This window comes from Penaeus monodon, chromosome 5, assembly GCF_015228065.2.
Source record: "Penaeus monodon isolate SGIC_2016 chromosome 5, NSTDA_Pmon_1, whole genome shotgun sequence".
Lineage (NCBI taxonomy): Eukaryota > Metazoa > Arthropoda > Malacostraca > Decapoda > Penaeidae > Penaeus > Penaeus monodon.
The window spans coordinates 53,455,642-53,479,376 of record NC_051390.1 but is presented as its reverse complement, the minus strand read 5'-3'; the positions used below and the strand labels follow the sequence as shown (position 1 = coordinate 53,479,376).

The window sequence follows — 23,735 nt, the reverse complement described above, 5'->3', positions numbered from 1 at the left end:
TATATTATTATTATTGTTATTACTCTTATTTGTAGTAGTACTATTACCATTAATATTATTATCATCATTATTGTTATCATCATTATTAACATCATCATCATCATCATCATCATCATCATCATCATCATCATCATCATCATCATCATCATCATCATCATCATCATTATTATTATTATTATTATTGTTATTATTATTATTATTGTTATTATCATTATTATTATCATTAGTAGTAGTAGTAGTAATAATATTGTTTTAAAATTAGTAGCATTGTTATTGTTGTTCTCGTTGTTGTTGCGATTATTGCTGTTATCATTATCATCATCATTATCATTATCATAGTTTAATAGACATATTTACATATACATATAGATATGAATATAGGTAAAGAGATAGGCATATAGATAAACTGGTATATAGACATACATAGATGAACACACACAAACATTCATACACACACACACACACACACACACACACACACACACACACACACACACACACACACACACACACACACACACACACACACACACACACACACAAATAAACAAACAGAAAAAGGCTGAAATACCGACAGACAGACAGACAATTTAAATGATAAGCGTATATAACTTCTTAAATGTACGATCTCTTTGACCCGGTTTATCCTCAGGGTCCCTATAACAACATTGCTGTCGGCTGCAGTACACAGAGTGTGGCGTGCAAAGCGGACCCGGCGAATAAAGCAACACATTTTATCCCTGATTTTAGCCGCTTCAGATAATCCACCATGTCATACTGCAAGCAAGAAGGTATGTTTATGGCAACAGAGTAAGGAATTTGTGGAGAATTTGGTATTATTGGTTGATTTTTCTCAAAAAAAAAGGTTCGAGTCCAATTGGCATTCATTTCCGATTCCGTGGTTAGATAATCGAGATATCTCACAATAATCTGGACTTGAACAGTATTTACCATTAGGCTTTCTGTTTTATGAGAGTATTGCTATTTACGGTTTTCAAATGCATGAGTTGTTTATGAATAATTATTATTATTATTACTTTTTTTTGTGACTAGTCTTGCATCACTAACGTTTTTCATTGCGATTTAGACATTTATGATAACTTGTATTTTAAGTAATCAAAGGGCTTCATAACAGTACTAATGATTCCAAATGTTAAATTAGTCATATTATATTGTCACTTTGGATTACATAACTGCAGTGGATGAATGCAAGGACACGAGGTTAAACTCCCATTTTTCAATATTTTTCGAGTCATAGGATGTTCATTTTTATTCCGATACTCTATATCAATTAGTAATATTACTGATGTGGTTAATTGAGTATTGTACAAAAAAATTTGATATGTTGATGGAAAAAAAAAATCCAAGCTTGCAGTTATTATTTTTTGTTCCTATTATTCATGGAGTAATATATGTGAATCTGTTGTAACTTTCCATTGCAAATGACCTGTTTAAGAAATAAGTAAAATTATTGATAAGTATTTACAAAGAAACCGTACCCGTCTGAGACAAAGTCCCCGTTACTCCAACCAACAACCTCGGGGACGCTGTTCGGAATCCACAGACATTGCCATATGATCCAAAATCCTTCCTAACCTTCACCTCCACCCTAGGACTCCCACCCGATTACCATGAACTTAGTCTCTGTTTGCTGCCACCTGTTTTTTTTTTCTTTTTTTTTTCTGGTGGTATTCTATGCTTACACTGATCATTTCATGTATTTGTGAGTGTAGCTTTTTCCCTCATTTTGTGACAGTGTCATTAGCTTTTCTGTATCTTAGTGTAGTCATTATGTAAAAGTATACCAAACTGTTAGTTAAGTGTTGTATAACTTTCTTAATATCAACTTGTAAAGGAAATGCCATAGATATAAAAATGTTTTGAATATTACCAAATATGTGTATATATATGTGTGTGTGTGTGTGTGTGTGTGTGTGTGTGTGTGTGTGTGTGTGTGTGTGTGTGTGTGTGTGTGTGTGTGTGTGTGTGTGTGTGTGTGTGTGTAGATAGATAGATAGATAGATATAGATATGCACACAATGATTTAGCTTAGAAAATTCTTTGCTATCTTTGCAAGATGCATGCAGAAATGACATGCTCGGAAGCCATGTATCCAGAAAAGGTGTGGAAGACTGAAAACTTCCGGTAGTATTTGACTGTATTAGGAAAATGATAATTTAGTTATATAGGTGGTAACCTTTAGTTATTCAGAGTAAATTGGGCAAATATTTATGAGACATCATTGTTCTCCACTTGATTCCGCACAATAGTCTGTCTGCCATTGGTCTCCATGCCATCAACAGTCTAGCAAAGGCCAATAAGATATATTCTGGCAATATAGAATATGTAGACCTTCCTAGTAATTTATTGTCAATGAAGCAGTTAAATGAAGTGCTGTCTTGCCATAATATATATATGTATTGGAAGTGTTCCTGTGCTGGAGCAGAAGGGCTTGGAGGCACATGACATTGTTGGTTTTGACCTGTGTTGTAGGTCTTCCAGCCCTGAACACAGCAAGTTACAAGTGCTTATGGATAGAATAGTTTGTGTTATTAGAGGAGTTTGCAAGCTGTTGTGGGTATCTAATAAAGATTTACCCTAAATTGTATCTTGAGAGTTATCAGTTAAGATTATCATCTAATAATATGGAGTACTATTTTTATCATGTTATGCCCTCTTTCTCTCCAGCTTTATATATTTTTAAGGGATAAGGCCATCAAAAAGAAAAGAAAAGAAAAGAAAAAAAGAAGAAGAAGAAAAAAAAAAAAAATGGCCAAGGGTTTTTCACATTTTATGGACTCGGTGTTTATTTACAATGTTCAGACCTCAGAACATGATCATGCCTTAGCAAGGAATATATAACCAGGTAGCTCCACTTCCATTTGTCTCTGTTGAACCTGAAAATGAAACTAACTTGTTCCCAAGAGTATTCTGAAGGCTTTAAATATTAGGGAACTCTTAGTTATTGTAAATAAAAGGGGGGGGGGTTGTTTTACTTATGTTAATTATAACAATATTAAGTAAATTATACAAATAGTTATGTATCTAGCTGTATCTGATATCTCATAGCACACTCTCATTGGCTAAATGTGATGAAGTTATTAGCTTTGCCCCCTTAATGGTTCAGTAGTAGCAATTGTAGAGAAATGAATGAAAACAAAACAAAGAAAAAAAAATTAATACTTGCAATCTTTGTCATGAGTGTCTACATTCAAAATGTGAACTGGCCTTTGATATTGGGATTGCCAAGGTGCTTATTTCATTAATGTACAGAATTGTAAAGGTAAATTGACAATACTTTGTTTATTTCCATTCTTCTTGTCGGATCAGAATGTTAGCTATTGCGTTATTGGCCAAATTTAAGTTGTTTCCTGACACGTTTCTTGATATCTGGCTAGTAACTGAAGCTGTAAATTTCATGTTTCTTTGTTCTTTATTTATATGTTTCTTGTACAACACAACAAATTCAGTTTCCAGATGCATATTTGTATTGATGTTTAATGTCACTATGAAAAAAAGTGATAATATATTGTATTTGTAAACACACATCAATTTTTTTCTTCTTCTTTTTTTCAGGGAAGGATCGAGTAATATTTGTTACGGAAGAAGACCAAGATGGACCCTCAAAAGTCTCGTTACCAGAAGATGATGAACAGCCAGGTAAGCTGTCTTTTGCATTTCCTTTGTGCAGTCATGTCCTTCTATTATTATCATCATCACTAGTATCAATATTTAGATCATTTGTACTCTGAAATTTCTCATATATTATTGTTTGTAATAATTTCAGATATATATATATATATATATATATAACAGCTCTGCCAAGTCCTGTTGGTATAGTCAGTGCTTGTTGTAATATTATTACCACATTCATTCCTCCTGATCTTCTTTACTATTAGCTGGACTTATACAGCCTGATGGAGAAATCAACTGGGCGTGTCCATGTCTTGGTGGAATGGCTACTGGTCCTTGCGGTGTTGAGTTCCGAGAAGCCTTTACCTGTTTCCACTACTCCACTGCAGACCCCAAAGGAAGTGACTGTTTAGAGCCATTCAAAGAGATGACCAACTGCATGTCCAACTACCCAAATGTCTACGGTAATAAAGATAAAGAAGAGATGCCAGCAGAAGAAACGGAAAAAAGTTCAGATACACAACAGTCAAAAGAGGTGGAAGCAAAAGCATAATGAATCATTTAGAAAATTAATGTATTTGTCTCAACGCACTTTGACCAAGAGTGATAGCATGTATATAAGTGTTGGTACAAGTCTTATTTTCAGCTGTACATGGAAAGCCGTTTTTAAACATACCAGAAATGTTATCATTGTTATGTAAATAAAATGGAAATATGCAGCCATGAGTAATTTGTTACAAGTACCATAAGGAGTTTCCAGATGTCATATTGTGAACATAAAAATTACTCTGAATTGGAAATGACTGTTGATGTATTTCTTTAATAAAATGAGTAAGACTAAAGTTTGATGTATGTATTATTTTTATTCACGTTGAGTACTCTTTTTCTTTTTTATTATTATTAATGACCCTTGTTATTAAAAATGAGAGAAAAAAAGTTTGCAATAAAATACAAAATACTCACCAAAATGAACAATTCTTTTGGACAGATGGACTTGTAAATAGCAAGAAAACATTGATATGATCTATGTAAATATAGTTGCAATGTATTTATGCAACCATTGAACAGTAGATAGGTACAAAATATGAAATTGTTAGAAAATAGGTGTGTTATGATCCTGGTCGAGCATAAGATAAGTTGTTACATATGTTCAGGCATCTCAAGGAGAGTATATTTTTTTTATGTATATGTATACTTTAAAGATCAGATTTCTTTACACGTGCTATTATTATTTATCTTATTGTAATATAGCTTACATCTAATTGAATTAAGAATCTGGAAACTTCACTCCCTAAACATAAATACACTTTATTTATACATGTTTGTATTTGTGGTTAATGTCACTGTATATTTTTTTGTCTGTGTTCATTGCATCTCAGGATCCTCAAATGCAATCATCAGCTGGAATCATTTTAGTTACATAATAGGTGCTGTATTATGCTCCATGCATAAGGCACTCGAAAAAATGAGAGGAAAATGATAAGTTACATTATTTGTCTCTTAATTTATCAGGCTTTATTGCAAGATCGTGTGCTCAATGGCTCAGTGGGCTAAGGTACTCGGGTTACTGATCTTGTTTTCAGGTATTTCAGCCTCTCTTGAGTGATTAGGTTCCCATCTTAGAATACTGTCAAGTCTATGCATAACTCAGTGTGTGCCCACCTTTTAATAAAATGAATGAAGTGAAAGATACATCAGCTGAGAATATTTATTGCTGCTTAGTAATGAAACTTTGGCAATTTAATTTCCAGGTTGTTTCAAATTCGTAAGTTCACTATGCAAGTTTCATACATTATATATTTTTTTCTTTTTATTAAAAAATACAAAGTTTAATGGGATGAAAGATTAGGTAAAAAGTTGTAAACATATTTTATGCATAATGTTCAGTATTCTCTCTTAACTTGAAATTACTGTTTATGATTACATCAGGGTCAATTTTTAACACTTTGTGTGTTTTCTTCTTGTAAGTATTTGTATATTATTATTCTGAGAGTGAAGTATGTTTTACAATACTAATTCAGGATAATTCAACATCTCAGATTTCATGATGCTGTCAGATATGATAATTCTGAAATAAAGGTATTTCTATATGCATATATTTTGGACCCATCCTCATACTTACTTCAGCTTCCTTTCCATACTGTAATGGGATGATTATATGAATAAGCAATTTTATCCATATTTTATACAAACGATTAAACAATGGAACAGATGGTATTGTTACACGTCCATTTACTGTAAGCAAAGACTCTTTCTGTATGGAAAAGCAAAATTTATTAACCACATATTTTGTGGCACACTGTAAAACCAACCTTAGCTGTTGAGGTGGTAGGCAGTTTTGACTACATACAAAATCATGGCACAATTTTTTTCATCTTTTAATGTTCTCCCCATATCTTTATATCACAAGAAATAGGGTACCATTATTGGAATTTCATTGTCAATTTATTATTGCAATAATATCTTCCTTTTCTTGGTACATGCTATTGTGCATATCTCTTCAAAATATGAAAGAACCAAATCCCAAAATCACATGGAAATTGATGACATGTGTACTGGGTTCCATTGCCCCCAGTGTACAGCAGTGAATGAAGTGAATATTGATGTTTAACATGTGTTTCTCTGTATGGTATGTTATGTCATGCCATGCTAAAAATGGACATTTTGCTGGGGCATGTATGTTATATCCCCTTTTACCATGATGGCTTGTCCCATGGTGGATTGTAAGAATTTAAGCCAGAAAATAGTATTAAGGTCTGACTACTACATATTTGTCTGTTTCAAAGCTACAAGCATATATGGCATGAAGACAACCACAATAGTTACCAGCATAAGGCCTGTTCTGCCATGTTTACATGTAGTCCTTTAGTTCAAGCCTTTCAGTATATTTTCAGTGGCTCAGAGGCAGTGGGTGAAACAAGACCACAAATGGTGCCAGGATGATATGACATACATGCCATCTGGTGTAATTTTAGTTTATTTTACTGCACTTACATACAGATGACTCCACAAGTGCCTAGTCACCCAAGAGTCAATTGCTAATTCTGTCTATCTCACCCATTTACTTTATTTTCAGATTTAATTTTTTTTGTTAATGTTAGTATTTTAATAACATTCAAATAATCATAATGTAAATAATAATAACAGTATTAACCCAAAACTGATGGGCATAGTATGCAAGTACATGCCAAGCCCACTGTGAGTTTACTTCATTATTTTTACACATAGATGGCTCCACTTGTACCAAGTCACCAATGTGCCAATTACAAGTAGTACTTGTCTCACCTGTTTACCCTTTTCCTTGATTTTCAATACTTTATCTTCTATTGCTATTACTAGTGTCTTTAACATTATGGTAACTAGAATGTCTGTAATAAAAATGACACCAATATTGATAGCATTAGTAAAAAAACCAACAAATTCAAGAAAAGGTGAAATCAGGTAAGGTCACAAGGTCTAATAATTGACTCCTTTGTGGCTCAGCACTTGCAGAGACATTTAACAAAAAATTAAAAAATGAGCACAAAGTTTTCCCAGCGACATTGGGTTAATACTGATAACATTGGGGGGGGGGGGGCATTTTTCCAAAAATTCAAGGAATTGGGAAATCAGGCGGCACCGTGTAGTGGCTACGAATTGACTCCTCAGCGGTTGACACTTGTGGAACCAACCACGTGCAACAATATTTATATAAAACTACAGTGGACAGTACAGGAACCAGCAGCAATTGAGTTAAAGATAGTTCTCTATTTTTATTTTGCTTAGAAAATATGTTTAAATTAATCTTGACACTGTCATTGTATATAAGCTCTAACAGTAGAGGAAATTCTACAACAAAAATACTTCTACACATCTATTGGAAACAAGGGTTGAGGATAAAAAATAAATAAAATTCAGTTCACTTATATCACTTTATAATCAGCTTTATAGGTGTTAAAATAATATAAAAATTGTACTGACCTCATACAACTATATGAGCTATGATGCAGCCATTTTAACGTGGCTGGTGAATAAAAGGGTTGGTACTTGAGAAAGAGAGAGAATGGGAATAAGTTTTACTGATTTTACATATTTCTGTATAATTTCTCATCACTGGAAGGCTGTTGGACATGCTGCATATTTCCCAAAAGGATTACATCTGTAAAAGACAAAAAAATGGAACCAAATCAATTTACACAAATATTCATTAGCCATTATAATTCAATATTGTGAGCAGAGAACTGTTGTACAATTTGTTGTCCTGAAGTTAATTACAGATAAAATAAATATATAACCACACAGAAGGTTCTTATCATATGGCTACTTTAGTTTACTCAAGTCCAAGATCAGGTTTTAGTGTCTTAGTCTGTTCCCTGTCCTCTTCTAATACCTACTCCCTTTTATTCAAGTAGTAAACAATCTGTCAAACAGGCTCATAAAAGCTTACAGACCTGCTGAACCTGAACAGCATTGCCTTACCTCTTGCGCAGAAGGAGGCAGATCGATTGGCCGGGATCCTTGAGATGCTGGATTGTGCCCTTCGATAACCTCTAGCAGGCTGGCTGGGATATGAGCTCGCTGTGGGTTGGGAGTGGAAAATATACATATATGGAATTATTAGTATATGCTCTCAAGGTATGTTTATATTGCTTTATTGTAAAAGTGTTTTAAGTTGTTCCGAGGACTTAAAACAAGCTATGTGTAAGAGAGAGAAACAAACAACCAATTAAAAAAAAGATCTAGTCATCAAGAAATTGTGCAAATTCTGTAAAAAAAAAAAAAAAAAAGCCAGCAAGCTAACCTGGTTTTCTGTGAGTGTAGCAATATGGGAAAGAAGCTGAGAATGAAGGTCGGAGGCACTGTTGAAGACATCAGACAGCTGGGCAGGAGGAAGCTGCAGGAGTACTGTGAAACTCTGAGGAACGGCTCGTTGACAACACTTGATGAAACCTTCCCAGACTTTTCTCTGCTTCCACACCTTTATAAAAGATTGGCAAGATGTTAATAACCCAATAATACATATGGATATGCATTCATACTTATGTATGAAGTATTAACCAAACAGGAAAAGACAGTGAATGTTTCTAAAGCCAAAGATGAAAACAAATATTTCACATGATCATCTGTTAGTGCAATACTAAACAAGAAAATAAATAATCCATTTAGTCTACATTCCACACCTGCTTAATAATGAGTCTCTGTAATATATTCATTATAAAGCTAAGTAGTTTTGGGTAGTGTGTCAGGGTCTGGATGACTGTGCGCATGAAGAGTGTCGGCAACTGTGGCTGTTCCATGAGTTGCTGAAGAACAAACGCCAATACTTCTGCTGTATAAATGCTACGCTCCGCAAAGCAGAGTCCGGTGGCTGCAAAATAAGAAATTCATATACTCACTTATTCAAATTACCAAAGCATACCATATACTGAGATATTCATTTGTCAATCAAATTTTGCTTGACAGACAAGTTTAGGGTGTCTGCCAGATGAGTTCACATTAAAGGCACAGTGCTGAACGAATTTTACCATTACTTTTTATTACTTTAGGACATAACACCTATGCCCATGTGAACTATGCTCTAAGTAGGCAAATAAAGTAGACAATGACTCACCTTTGATAACTGTCTTTACATCACACTTGTCTGGATCAATAAGATGAAGAGCAACCAGAAGGTCCACTGGAGTCAGAGGAGAAGCACCTGTGTCTAACGTCACTCCCCACAACCGGTTGAACACCTGAAGAAAATAAATATACACAACTTTCTTATCTTTTGCAATAAAAAAAACAAAAACATTTAAAACCCATCTGCATTTTCCTCAGACAACACTTTAATAATCAGACTAAAGAAAATTCCTTCTACAAACATTAACAAAACTAGAATACATGCTGACCTCTTTAACTACATGTGGATTGAGCTTGATGAGTTTTGGCAGGACAGCAATCACCTCCTTCTTGCTGAGCCCAGTGAGTACGGGGATAAGGAACCTCACGTCAGACACGCGCCGGTTGTAGAGCTCACGCACACGGCAGACCAAGGCTTCACTGGGAGGTGCTGTTTGTTGGAGAGAAAAGAAAACAAAAGTTTAAGAAAAATGTATCTGAAGTGGTTATATTCATATTACTTCTCTATATCACATTTGTTTTACTTAATATGAGAATGTTTGATCACTGTCTTCATATCTTTTTAACCCATTATATGCAGGTAACATGGCTGCACAAGTGCTCTGTCACCAAGGAGTCAATTAGTAGCCCAATGTGACTTCACCTGACTTCCTCATTCCTCCACTGGGATTTTTTTTTTCTTTTTTTTCCTAATGCTACTAATATTGTTGACATTACATTTATTATAAAAAACAAAGAAATCTCTTTCCCAAAAATTAAGGGAAAAGGTAAACAGGTAACTGACTCCTTGGTACTTGTGGAGCCATCTGTGTAAACAATACAACAGTAAAATGGATTTCTATACACCCTACACTGAACTTCATTCACCAAAAAGAGAAAACAAAAATCATAGCTCTCTGAAATTCCCAGTATCAAGCTAATCAGATATCCCTTCCTTTCTCAAAAAGGTAAACATATAAAAGGAAAAAGAAGAAAAATGTCTGTACCTTTCTCTGTGAGGATGTGAATTATCCGCGTGATGAGTGTCTCTCCTCCCTTTGGACAAGTTTCGACCAACTTGAGGAGCTGCGGGGAGTCCATGCCCATGTGACGAATGGGCCCTTCTAGCAGCCGCAGGATAGCTCGCTTGGCCTCATTCACCGTCTTTACATACACTTGAGCTAAACTGTTACATGGAGATACAATATTATATGTCTTTTTGTTAAATATATCATTTTAATTTTTACTTGCTTTATTTTCAACTAATTTTCTGAATAATAGTACCATAATATATAACAATGACAATAATAACATTAATACTTATGATACGATGATATCGATAACAAAAATAATTATATATTTGTAAAAAACTAAACAAAAGATTAATAAAAATATCAGCAACAATAACAGTATTAACATATGAACATCAATAATGACAATGATGATAAAAATGAATAGTAATAATAACTATAACTCACTCATGAATGAGGGCTTGATTCAGCGGCAAAAGAGCCAAATATAAATACAGGCAAGCCTTGACCAGTGGCTCCGTCCACTCATTGGGTTCGTTGGGTCGTCCGAAGTTGTGTGAACACAGGGAGTCTGGAGGTGTTTCTAGCAGAAGATATTTGAGGTACACTGTAGCAACCTCGGTAACTATCTCACTAAGATTCTCGTGCTCACATAGTTCCAAAAGTATTGGAGTTACAACTTCTCTTACCTACAAAGAGGAAGTGAAAATAATTACTCTCACTTAGGATTAGTGTGAAAATGGTATAGCTAAGGATTTCTTATCTTTAAGGACAGATCAAATTGTGATCTGACCCTAATACCATAATATGATATTCAAGATTGTCCATACCCTGTGAAATATTACTATTTACAAACTGTCCACTTCATTAATCATCGTCTTCCACAAGGATTATCCAGGAGCTGCACTATCTAACAGCAGCATAATAAAACCTGCTTCCATAAAAATACAATGAATCTTATGTGATATACTCCTACTAAGAATGTAAGACAAAACTCACCGAATCTTGATCATGGGTTGCTAAGAGGGACAGAGTCTTCAGCGCAGGCTTTGCCGTGAGGGGTCTCCACTCGGCAGTATCTTTGAGGGTATTAGCAACGGAGGTGATCGAGTCTGTACCTTGACTACCGACGCGCACTAGTGACAGTATGAGATCTTCAGGCACATGAGGGCATTCCAGAAACAGCCGAGACAGGAATCTGCATTATATTTTTTTGTTTATTAGAAAATGCCTACATAAATTTTCGGATTTGAAAAATAAACATGTCTGTGTTTATGGAATATCAAACATAAAATTATTATCAAAATCTAATTTATTGATAGCATTAGTAAAAGAAGAAGAAGAAGAAGAAGAAGAAGAAGAAGAAGAAGAAGAAGAAGAAGAAGAAGAAGAAGAAGAAGAAGAAGAAGAAGAAGAAGAAGAAGAAGAAGAAGAAGAAGAAGAAGAAGAAGAAGAAGAAGAAGAAAGAGAAGAAGAAGAAGAAGAAGGAGGAGGAGAAGAAGAAAATTGACATACTCATCTCTCTCCTTGGAAGCTGGTTTCAGTAAAACTTTGATTACAATATTGCCAAGAATCTCCTGATAATTCTTGTCCTTCTTTTGCACTTTCTTCCCCCCAACATTTAAGATTTTGTTAATGAGGGAGAAGTCGTGGTTTACAGAATACTCTGAGAAGAGCCACGAGAAGAGCAGGTCAGCCCTGTTTTGCATGTCTTCAAGTATGAAATCTTCTAGTGCTGAAAAACAGAGCAAAGCTCAACATGTGATCTTGAAATGGAGGGTAAACTATTATTTTCACATCATTCCAAAACTTCTAGACATATTATTTTGGTGAAAAACTATGTCCTTGGAGTCAACAATTCTACTCCAAATATAAAGAGAAAACAAAAGAGAGAAGGTAAAGTCAATCATACCATCACTCTCCTGATGGCTGATACATCCGGACAAAACTGTGAGGATCCTCATGCGGTGCTTTGGTCCCTCCCCATGAAGCATCACTTTGTCGCAGCGCATGAGTCGTTTGAACAGCAGGCTTTGGAGTTTGGTATTAGAGGACGAGGAGAGAGGTTTTGTGACCTCTGCTAACTTCATGGTCTTGATTTTGTGCCTCAGGGGTCGTCCAATTACACCCGCTGGCACTAGCACTGGACCGCTCTGATGCAACACCAAGAGTATTAAGAGGCAAAATGGAAGGAAATGTAAAGATAAATTAAACAGGTGTCGCATCACCTTACACAAAATATAAATTTCTAGATCTACTCTAGCCATTTTTAATATGATATATATTCATGCTTTCGTACTGGATTCAGTCATATATTTTCCTTTCGTACCAACATTGCAAAGTGTCACATAAAAGTAGCAGAACAAGATCCTGCACACTATTAACCCACCTGCATTGTATCCTCTTCTTGCACCTGCACCTTTCCCCCCACAAGGCGAGAAATTTCTTTACTCTCTTCATCACTCTCTTGGTCCATGTTACTGCTAGTCTTTGCCTAGACAGAGGGTGGAGAAATGTGAATGTAGGAAAGGTGAAACAAATATAAAGAAAGAATATTGAACTTGTGAAATAAGAACAGGATAATAAGTTTTTTTTTCAGGTAAAACAGATATTTTACATCAAATAATATTTTGATATGATAGTAAACTGGTATATAACAACATGAAACAAAAAAATACCCATCATCCAGTCTGTAGTTTGGCATGAAATGAGACCCTCTCTATATCTCAGCCAAAAATACTGCAAGAGAGATCCTGATTACTTGGTAGCCTTGCACATCTACACTTGTTCAGTGTGTAAATAGGTATGATGGATTGACATGTAAGTACCCTGCATTTTTCTTGAATGTCTAATGTATGCCCTCCTAATAATAATCTCAGTATTGTCAAAAAAAATGCACAATACAAGAAAACACAAAAAGAATGAGCAAACGCTTTTGCTTTGGGCTTCAACAATATAAAATTGTGCAGAAAATAGGTGGTTATCGTCACTCAGTGCATGAGTTCAAGGACAAAAGGGGGAGGGCAGTTGTTATTCAATTAATATACTGTGCAGGGATCAACACCAGTTTGCTGCACAATATCACATCTTTGAAGCCCTAGATAGAAGTATTCTCTCATTTATATTACATTAGCATGTGATGTGCATAATTTTGATAACAATGAGTGCACTAGGAGAAAAAAAAAATGCAGGTTACTCTACATCTTAATCAATCACGACTACTAACACATTGACTCAATTGTCTTGCTCCGGTTAGGGTTACCAAGTAGACAGATAAGCTGTCCTTCATGCCAGCAAGTACAACAAGACGCTCTAATTGACAGGTGACATCTGAGACCTTTTAATCTATACAAGTAAATTACCTCCTCTTCTTTGGCTTGCTCCACCCCAGGCCCTACACCTGCTGCTGTTAGCTGTGATGCAATTAGCCTTCCTACATGCTGGATTTGTGGTGTTGTGCCAGCTGCTGTGATTGGGCTGTATCCAGCACTGAACAAGGGTGGCATTTCATCAGGTAGATTCAGCTGTATGGGATAAAAAGAATTAGCATAACGCTAATCAACAATATAAAAACATATTAGGAAAAATGCCCTACTAAGACACAAGAAAATATAAGCATAGACCAGTAGCAGACTCACCATTGTAACCATAACCAAGCTAGCAACATTATCTGGGGTCAGCTTCTCCACCAACCACCTCTGGGTGATGTCAATGGCAGAGTTCTTTCTCTCCACCTCCACCTCTTCCTTCTTTTCCTTCTTGTTCTTGCTGCTGTCGTCATGATCGACCCGGGGCTTCTTGTTCGGCGACTCGGAAACTTCCTCCGATGACTTGTCCCGGCGCACCCTCTTCCTGATTTGATCCTTGGATGGCATTGACTTGTTTACCTATAATAACAAACCAATCCAAAATAGGATGATGAAACAATAATAAAAAAAATATTGCACAGAGCTCATACCAAGCCGTAAAATAAAGGAAAAAGTCCTTGCTCACCTCTGACGCTGTGATGCCCAGGTCATTGAGGACTGTTGTAATGTGTTCATGGTAGTCATAGGATGCAGGATGCTTCAGGAGGTTTAGCATCTGAATCTTGAGGTGTTTCCGCACGCTGTTTACTTGTGATTTGGTGAGTGTAGGAGGTAGATTGGCTGAGAAAAGAATGCCATATTAGAAATATCTATATGGCTTTGACATTACCTAACAAAACTGGAAATATTTATCAACAATAATATTCACATGTATGTAAACTTTAAGACCATAAAAACAGCATAAAAAAGACAGAGAGCAGAGAGGTGAGCGAGAGACTTACCATGTAGGATCTCAAGTGCATTAATAATCATGCCAAGGAACTGTGGCCGTGCCCTTGCGATGATGGTCAGTGACGACATACATGTCATAAGGTTGACAGAGCTGATATGGATGGACCCTTGGAAAGCTATCAGTTTGTTGAGAACCATCCTGGAAGGCAACAGACGATAATCAATTAATTTCCATTACAATGTCTTGGTCTTGGTGAGATCCCAAACTTTCATTTCTTTAAACGCAAATATAACACACATAAACAATAGTTAAACTACCATAATAAACTTGCTTTCTTTTTCTTATTGCTTTGCTACATTTCTCAGTAGTCTGTATCATACTCAGATGATAAAGACATAATAATTTTTAAAATACCATACCTTGCCTCTTCTTCAAGTTTTCTCGGCCTAGCTACTTTGAGTGTAAGAGGAACTTGGTCAAGGTTGAACTCCCCATCGCGAACGACTGAATCTGCCTCTGTATATGTCTGCAGCAAAACTAAAGACTCTAGGAATTTTATGGCCTGTGTCCTCACTCTGTGGAGAAATAAAAAAAAGGATATAATGACACTCTTTTTTTTATCTAATACTTAATAAATAAGAGACCAAAAATTATTTTTACACAAAACCCTTTTTTTTTACTCATATTTATCATAAAAGATATTTCCCAATATATGAAAACCATAATAATCTTCAACATAGACATATATTTGTAAACAGAAACATATATAGATGAATCCAACCTAATCCATACAGAAAATACATTTGTGAACAGCAGCAAGACGGTTGGGGGGGAAAAAAAAAGAAAAGAAAAAAAAAAGAACCAGCATCAGATGCAACCACACTGAAGGCAAGTAACTCACCCATCATTATCATGGTCAATCATTGTAATAATGGAATTCTTAATGGAAGTTATAATGTGCCAGACTTGCTCCATCTCTGGGGTGACAGTGCGAGCAGAGGACAGCCATGCCAGAGTAGCACGGTGAAGCTGAGCTGCAGCCTGCACAACACGTTTCACCACAGCCACTCCTTCGTCTTGCAACAGCAACTGAATATTTGGCACCAGACGTGGTAACATAGCCACATCTTTCTTGCTATAAATAAAGATAAACATTTATAATTATATTAGCTCCATTTATAGCCTTCAAACAACCACCACAACTATAGAAGGTCGCCAGGCATTATATACACTCACCAAGCTTCCTCGATGAACCCGACAACAAATTTACGGACATCTGAATTCCGATCAGTCTGGAAAGCTGCCACTTCCTCAAAGAAGGAGTCAAGGAGATCAGGATCGCGGTGGATGATCAGCTCCTGCACCTGAACCAGCTGACCAATCCTCTCTTTCTCCGAGGGCAGGAAAGCCGCTGTATTCAGCAGCTCCACCACCTGTGAAGGGAGTGAGGTGTCAGGAGAAGTGTTGTGGAGAACAAACTATGGGCTTCAATAAACCCTATTTACAATTACTTATGATACCACACATTTTCTTAGGAAATAATAACTGTACAAATAAGACAATCCTGACTTAATTACCTAAACCTCAATTCAATAAACAAATTTTTGTTACTGTCAGTTAATTCATATCAGTTTTCTAACACACACACACACACACACACACACACCCACCCACACACACGCACGCACGCACGCACGCACGCACGCACGCACGCACGAACGCACGCATGTGCACACACACACACACACACACACACACAAAAATCCCACTTTTTAGATTATATTTCAGAATCTACTTATAACACATCAATCAAAATCAAGCAGTGTAATGTAATAAAATGAATGACTCTCATCTTGATGGAAAATATGCAATCACTAAGGAAAGTTCATGTGGCATATACTATACAGTTACAATAGTCTTAGACCAGAGAAAAAAAAACAGCAATGATATGAGACCCATCAGCTGGAGGAGGGCAAGAAATATTTTTTGAAAATTACAGGATAAACATTAAAAAGTAATAATGAAACAAACAGCCTCAATGGCTTGTAATAGCCAGGAATTAATCTTACATGGCATCAAGCAATAAGCGCTCAACCCCATACTCAAGCAAGGTAGAGTTTGGATTAGTTCCTTATTTGATGAGAAATCGCCAGAGAAGTCTACAAATTTTCACTTGCTAGAACATACATATTGGAAGTTTGTTGGCTTCTGCTGGAATGCCATAAACAAAGGAGCATGCTAATTATTGCTAATGTCAACACCAATATTACTGGCACCTCATTTGTACTGTCAACATAAATCTTTCCTAAATAAACTAACTACTGTGGTATTTGCATTAAAATCTAGAAGATGACTGTCATAAATTTATTAATTTCATCTAAAATACTCCATACAAGAACATGTAAAGATATATAAAACTACATTATAATGATCATTAAGAACAATATGTAATAACACTAAAAAGGTATCTAAAAAAATGCAGCAACCTTTATAGTATACGTATAAACAGAGACTCTCACACACAGACCTGTGAAATACAAGCCTCAACACTTCACTTCCACCATATACATTTTGGCAGAATAAAACCTTCAAACATCCTTGGAAATCAATTGCATAAAAAAGGAGTCCCTCTAAGCTCCAATTTTCAAAATATCCACATAAACTGAGGCTGCATCATCTCTTTGTTCAGTCCTGTATTGGAACCTTATTTTATTTTTACCCCATTTTGCTTTTAATTACAATACAAATCAAAAATAAGAGAAAGTATATGATTTCTGTTATAAGAGAAATGTTATCATACTAGAAATCAGTACAACAATTTATTTCACTGGAATACCATTTCACTGGAATCTCAATAAGAAACAACCAACATTCTCTTACTTGTATAATCAATTTCACACATAAATAACATCAAAACAGATGGACATTCATATATTTCCTCCACTGTCAAATGATGACAATACCGGCATCCCTTATTTTCGGTTTTATCGTCACCCGAATGCCACACAATATTCGGCACTTGCCCTGTCTCTCGTAGTCGGCTCGCCCTCACTCATGATGACTTTGAAGAGACGGTTTCTCTCATTCCCAAAATTTCGTCCCGAGTTGTGTGTTTACTCTTTCGCCGAGGTCCTCCTGCGCCAGGTTGTTTGGTTCCTATTTCCGGCTCACGTATTGGAGTCTGGGACGGTGGTTTATTATGAAATTTGTAAAGAACTTGTATTTTGGGGGGATTTTTTGCATGTTTTGTGTATTTTGGTTTTGATTTTTTGTTTTTTATGGTTTTATTTTGTGTCCTATTGGGTGTTATTTGTGTATAACGTTTCCCAAATGTGTGATCTGGATTAAGTGCATGGACTGTGTAGAAACTTCAAGAGATATAAAATATTTTCAGGAAATAAATACATTTTATAAAATATATTACGCATCTATTTCAAACCTATCTAAGAGTTTAGTAAACCGTCACACATAACACACACACACTATGCTGCATGAATGAAATAAAATTCAACAAAAAAACATAGATCTCAAAAACGCAAACCATACTCGAATATAACATACACATTAAAAAAAAAAAGCACATCACCCCAACGACCTAATAACAATCACCACCAACCCCACCAACAACCTACCATAAACGCACACAATATAATTCAACCAAGCACACACACACCCCATTAATACTAACCTATATATATATAATAATTCCTGATTATCGCAAGGGACGTCGACCCCTTGAGTCCCATTTGTTGTTCTTCCGTCATACCTTCGTGAGTCAAGGCAGGGAGACGGAAGCTTCTTCGTCCTGATAATCTTTTCCCCTTTTTCGTGTCAGAATCACGTGAGTTATGTACGTAGTAGGGGGATGATTTCTCCCTCTTTTCGTTCAGGTATGCATGGGTCTTTTATGTGTGTTTTTTTTTTATTTTAAGGATGGGATAAGGTTGTATTTGGCCTGAAGTGTGAAAGATGTTTTTGTCTTTCGTTCATGTTATGGGGATCATTATTATTATTATTATTTGTGTCTCGAGCGAATCAAGCACTCCGTTTCCTTCGCTGACGAAGCACAGCCGCGATGTGGGACCCAATAGCCGAGGAAAAGCAAGGTAAATGTCGGAAATTGCAGGGTGAAGCGAATAATCGAAGTAAAACTTTCAGTAAGCTAGTTATTGTGAAACACATTCATGGTAGATAGGAGGCAGAGGTAAGGGGCTTACCTCCCCCCACCTGGTCTGCAAATTATTCACCTTGCATGTTGGAGTAAGATAGAGCCCATGCAAGTATCTGGATCTCGCATTGATAATTTCTTACCCTGCCCAATAGATCTGCAATAGCCAGCCTGCTTGTTGTCAAAATCGTTGTCATCACTGTTGGCAGGAATTGCTCCCACTACCAGTCATTCTTTCTCATTATTGCCATGATATTTTGCAGGCTAAAGGCAAAACAGCACCTTATGATGGAACCAATTTGAATTTCAACTTATTTCCCTTGGGTCCAGCTTCTAATTGTCACACAATTATCGATTTCAAATCTTAATACTAGGGTCTATCGTCACGTCACGGCCAAGTGCAATTCCCATTGACTCATTTGATTTCTCTTGCTTACGTCATCTGCTGCAATTCTGTCCGATTGTTTTATTATTTCCTCACTTTCGCATTGTTTTTGCTCACCTATGGATTGCCTGGAATTTTTTAGTTTTACGTCCTCTTTACTATCCTTATCATTAGTTTGCGAAGTAAATACTATATAAGCAAAGCGTCTTGAAAATTATCATGTATATTTTCACGATACTGTTACAGAAATACATCTATAACCATGTGTATGTGTATTAGTGGTGATGAAAATGCGTGCCAGTCCGACTGTTGCATGATTGGCTGACCACAGGGTAGAGTGAGACCGGTGTGGTGATTGGCTGCCTGAGGGTGACTGACTGGCATGTTGTGCAAAAAGGGATCAGTGAGTGTGAGTGTGTTCTGTGGCTGCAGCTGTGACAGCTGTGACAGGAGGAATATGAGGCTCTGCTGAAGCTCTGCTGAAGCTCTCTGTGTGTGTGTGTGTGTGTGTGTGTGTGTGTGTGTGTATGTGTGTGTGTGTGTGTGTGTGTGTGTGTGTGTGTGTGTGTGTGTGTGTGTGTGTGTGTGTGTGTGTGTGTGTGTGTGTGTGTGTGTGTTGTGTGTGTGTGTGTTTGTGTGTGTGTGTGTGTGTGTGTGTGTGTGTGAAATGTCTCTGCACATAGATGGCTGTGCTAGTGCTGAGCCACAAAGAAGTCAGTTAGTAGACCTTGTGACCTTACCTAATATCACCTTTCCGTGAATTGGCAGGAAAAGCATATTTTTTACTAATGCTATGACTATCAATGGTGTTGTTTTTATTATTAACCTTATAATAAACATAATGTTATAAGCATTAGTAACAGCTAAAGAAGATAACGTAAAATATTTTCATAAATCAAGGAAAAGGGTAAATGGGCAAGACAGGCAGTATTCGTAGTTGGCTCATTGGTGACTTAGTACAAGTGTAGCCACCTATGTGTGAAAACAATTAATAAAGTAAACTCACAGTGGCATGTATGTACATTCCATGTTCTCTTCTCTTACCCTTTGATAAACAGGTAACCTATCAAGTAAGCACTGATTATGCATACACTGTTTAATGTATAAATTATAGGAAAAGGAAAGGGAAAGTATTGACAAGAGACAAGAATATCTCATAATGTTAACTGGTCTTATAAATTCACAGAGGAATGTATTATCATGAGAAGGTATTTTGTAAACATTACAGCCAACACTTCAGTGAGAGCTGTCATCTTAGAGTAATGACACATGAATGCACAGATATTCAGTTATGAAATGAAGATTATTGGGTTTATGTTTCTTCTCTTATATATTTTGCTCCTAAAAAATTCTAAAATTGTGGAAAAGTTTACTGAGAAGTTAATTTGATTTTATCTCTTCAGTGGTTTTCATACTTGGAAGCAGTATAGCATTGCCTGATAAAAAAACTAACCTGATACTTTTAATGTGGCTGCAAGCTTCACTAGACAGCTGTACTTTGTGGGTCATGACTGTCTGAAACTATGTTAATTTCTTTAATTACCCCATTCCAACAGGTGTGGTGTTCCAGGATTTAGGATTTTGTGCATCTGATTTATAAACTAATGGGAAATTTCTACCAGTATTAGTTTCCTTTGTGCAAAATGTCTCATGTTGCATAACACTTTCCCACATTATTTCACGTTTACCTTATTTGTGTGTGCAGCATAATTTTTTTATGATGTCCTTTTTTTAAAGATTCTATTTCCATTTTGCTTTGTTTTTCTAAGATTATATATCATGGTTGTACCATAATATCCAATAATCGTATGAGGCTTGTAGCACCAGTAAATTATTATATCTCTCTCTCTCTCTCTCATAACAGACCAATAAACAGCCACCATGAATCGCCTCTTTGGTCGCGGAAAGGCAAAGGAACCTCCTCCAAATCTCACCGACTGCATTGGCAATGTTGACAGCAGAGCAGACTCCATTGAAAAGAAGATTGCGAGGCTAGATGCAGAACTTATCAAATACAAGGATCAGATGAAGAAGGTAAGGAGGCAACTTGTACTTCAGTATAAATTGCCATTAATCTCTTGTTGTGCTTGTTCTGTTCACACCAGAACCAAAATTGCTGTCCTGAGGCTTTAGTATACAGTAGTCATTGTCAAAGAGCTATGACTTGTTTGACAATTCTTAACCCAATGCCCCTGGGTGGTTTCCCGATACGAAAGCCCTCTCTCCCGGGCTATACTCATAGTGGCCCAGGCCCCGCTGCCAGGAGATCGTGCTGGCGCCATAGCATGTGCGGCATGATTGTACCTGCCCCTGGAAAACGGGATCAGCGCACCATGGCATATATACAGATACCATCCGAAATATAATCCAGGGATGCCATGGCATGTATGTACATGTCACCTGGCGGCAAAGGGTTAAATGTACATGTGTACCCCCACCTTGCTATACTAAGAAAAATTCATATGTATCAGTACATATATCACACTTTTATCCACAAAATATACATTGTCTTTATATATCTGGGAAATACAGCAGCGATAGCCAATACGGCAACATTACAGAATTGTTATTTAGAATATAACAAATACCAATTTTTACTCAGATGCGTGAAGGACCAGCCAAGAATGCAGTCAAGCAAAAAGCCCTGCGTGTCCTTAAGCAGAAGAAAATGTATGAACAACAGTCCTCAAACCTGAGGAACCAGTCTTTCAACATGGAGCAGGCCAATTATGCTACACAGACTCTCAAAGATACCAAAACAACTGTCCAGGCCATGAAGCTCGGTGTAAAGCAGATGAAGAAGGAGTACAAGAACATCAACATTGATGAGATTGAAGACCTCCAGGTATGTTGGTCTTTTGTAGCTTAGCTTTGGTAGTAGCAGAATGGGTGGTTGAAATATCCAAGATGAAGAACTTTGCTGTGTTCAAACCTAAGATCATTATGATGATGTGACTTCATACCAGGAAAAAGTGTGGATTTGTTGTAAACAAATAATTACTTGTAGATGTAACATAATGTATATACCTACTTGTATTGATATGGTAAAGTTAGTGCTTGCTATGTCAACTTGTAATCTATATTATGGGAAACCAAGATGTGTTTGTTAAGCCATTGTCTTTTATTTGATATTACTGTAAATCTCTGATATTCACACTTCCTTCAGGATGACATGGCCGATATGTTGGAACAAGCCGATGAAGTACAAGAGGCCCTGGGAAGAAGCTATGGGTGCCCAGAAATTGATGAGGATGAATTAGCCGCTGAGTTGGATGCCCTAGGTGACGAAGTACTGCTAGATGATGACACCTCATACCTGGATGATGCTGTCAACATCCCCAGTGCCCCAGACAAGGAGCCTGGAGCAGAGACAGTGAAAGACGGCATGCCAGTGGACGAATTTGGGCTACCACAGATGACGTCGTAGAAACCGGCCTGAGTTGGAACTCTGCCGGAACTCCCTTTTGCCGTTCTCCTCTGTACTCGTTCATGCCCTTTCTTACTTGCATCTTAATTTCCACCATCAGTACATTATGTGGTTCACAAGGGATGGAATTATATTCATAGTTATCACCCACTTAATAGTAGAGGTGAACAATTAAGTAAAATATATAGAGATTATTATTAGGGTTAATGCCAGTTTTGAAATTATTATTATCATTGGTTAAATATATATAGTTAAGGTGTAGTCCCAGTGATCCACCTCTTTTGAGCCACTATTTGCTTACCAGTGAGACGTGTTGTTACATAAGATTCGCTACTTAATCATTATATATTCTTTATAAATGTCTTATGTGGTGGGTACTCCATTTTCTTTTACAAATATGCAGGAAATGCCTTATATTCTCCCTGTGTAATTTCTCATTTCTTTCTTGTTTTCTTTTTGTCAAACATTTTCTAATGGAATAGATTTGTTGTGACTTTTTCTTGTGAATTTAGTTATTAGTTTTCGCAATTTTTCAAATATGATTATCTCCTACTAGGATATTACAAAGACCTACTATGTAAGGTAGACTTTTTAGGAATAGTTTTTGTGTAAACCACTATAGGTGTTTTTTTATTTTATTGCTTGTTTTTGGCATAGAAATTTATTATAGCAGATTTCATATATCACAAATATTTGATTGAAAACAAAGTCCATTTCTCTAAATCGTATTGTCAATATGTACAGTTATTTTCAGCATACAATAAACAGTTGTGTGTTCCATTGTTCGTTATTCAACCTTTAGGCCCTATAATGGAAAGAAGATATTGGTTTGTGCTATATTGGATTAGAATTTTAATGCCTGTGTAACAAATGTATAGAGTGCTCATCACTGTCTACAAATATAAATGGTTAAGCACACTCCTAATATCACATTCTGATCCACCCCTTGTTCCATATGTAATGTCCCCCTTTCAGTTCCACAGACTCTATTGTCTTGTCCACACTTTGATGCAGCTTGTACCTCTGCTTTCCCTCACCTATCCTCCCTTCACCGACCTCCCAACCTATCAGACATCCTAACAGAATCTCACACTTTCTGCTTTGACAACCTGTTCTCCTTCCTTAGATGCATGCATATCCTTCACTTAATCTAATCCCCTTGCCTAACCCTACCTTAACCTATTCACTCCTCAACTTCCTTACCCACCTTTAACCTTCTCAATATTCTGGATAGTTGACATAGCAAATAAC

The 23,735-nt window shown here is 36.4% G+C and overlaps 3 protein-coding genes across 6 annotated transcripts; 2 read left to right on the top strand and 1 right to left on the bottom strand.

The window, feature by feature from the left end:
* The first annotated feature begins 638 nt into the window (after nucleotides 1-638).
* LOC119573341 (mitochondrial intermembrane space import and assembly protein 40-like) lies at nucleotides 639-5,723 on the top strand. The gene is made up of 3 exons (XM_037920543.1): nucleotides 639-791; nucleotides 3,577-3,660; nucleotides 3,900-5,723. Exons 1-3 carry the CDS (start codon nucleotides 770-772, stop codon nucleotides 4,184-4,186), a joined length of 393 nt encoding a protein of 130 aa, XP_037776471.1. The 5' UTR covers nucleotides 639-769; the 3' UTR covers nucleotides 4,187-5,723.
* Nucleotides 5,724-7,525: 1,802 nt separating this feature from the next.
* On the bottom strand, nucleotides 7,526-17,666 carry LOC119573339 (symplekin-like). Its single transcript, XM_037920538.1, has 20 exons — nucleotides 17,528-17,666; nucleotides 15,741-15,937; nucleotides 15,406-15,639; nucleotides 14,924-15,079; nucleotides 14,554-14,702; nucleotides 14,238-14,392; nucleotides 13,883-14,131; nucleotides 13,607-13,768; nucleotides 12,634-12,738; nucleotides 12,157-12,397; nucleotides 11,760-11,979; nucleotides 11,244-11,442; nucleotides 10,692-10,933; nucleotides 10,221-10,399; nucleotides 9,504-9,664; nucleotides 9,224-9,347; nucleotides 8,793-8,980; nucleotides 8,414-8,590; nucleotides 8,092-8,190; nucleotides 7,526-7,771 (listed from the first exon to the last, which is right to left on the bottom strand). The coding sequence occupies exons 1-20, from the start codon at nucleotides 17,558-17,560 to the stop codon at nucleotides 7,766-7,768; spliced, it is 3,276 nt and encodes a 1,091-aa protein (XP_037776466.1). The 5' UTR covers nucleotides 17,561-17,666; the 3' UTR covers nucleotides 7,526-7,765.
* Nucleotides 17,667-18,218: 552 nt separating this feature from the next.
* On the top strand, nucleotides 18,219-23,262 carry LOC119573340 (charged multivesicular body protein 5-like). 4 transcript variants are annotated; one of them, XM_037920539.1, is made up of 4 exons: nucleotides 18,219-18,350; nucleotides 20,922-21,091; nucleotides 21,660-21,902; nucleotides 22,224-23,262. In XM_037920539.1, exons 2-4 carry the CDS (start codon nucleotides 20,939-20,941, stop codon nucleotides 22,482-22,484), a joined length of 657 nt encoding a protein of 218 aa, XP_037776467.1. In that variant the 5' UTR covers nucleotides 18,219-18,350; nucleotides 20,922-20,938; the 3' UTR covers nucleotides 22,485-23,262. The 4 variants fall into 4 exon arrangements, with proteins under 4 accessions (XP_037776467.1, XP_037776468.1, XP_037776469.1 ...); XM_037920540.1 differs by having other exon boundaries at nucleotides 18,219-18,354; XM_037920541.1 differs by having other exon boundaries at nucleotides 18,235-18,350; nucleotides 20,919-21,091.
* Nucleotides 23,263-23,735: the final 473 nt, after the last annotated feature.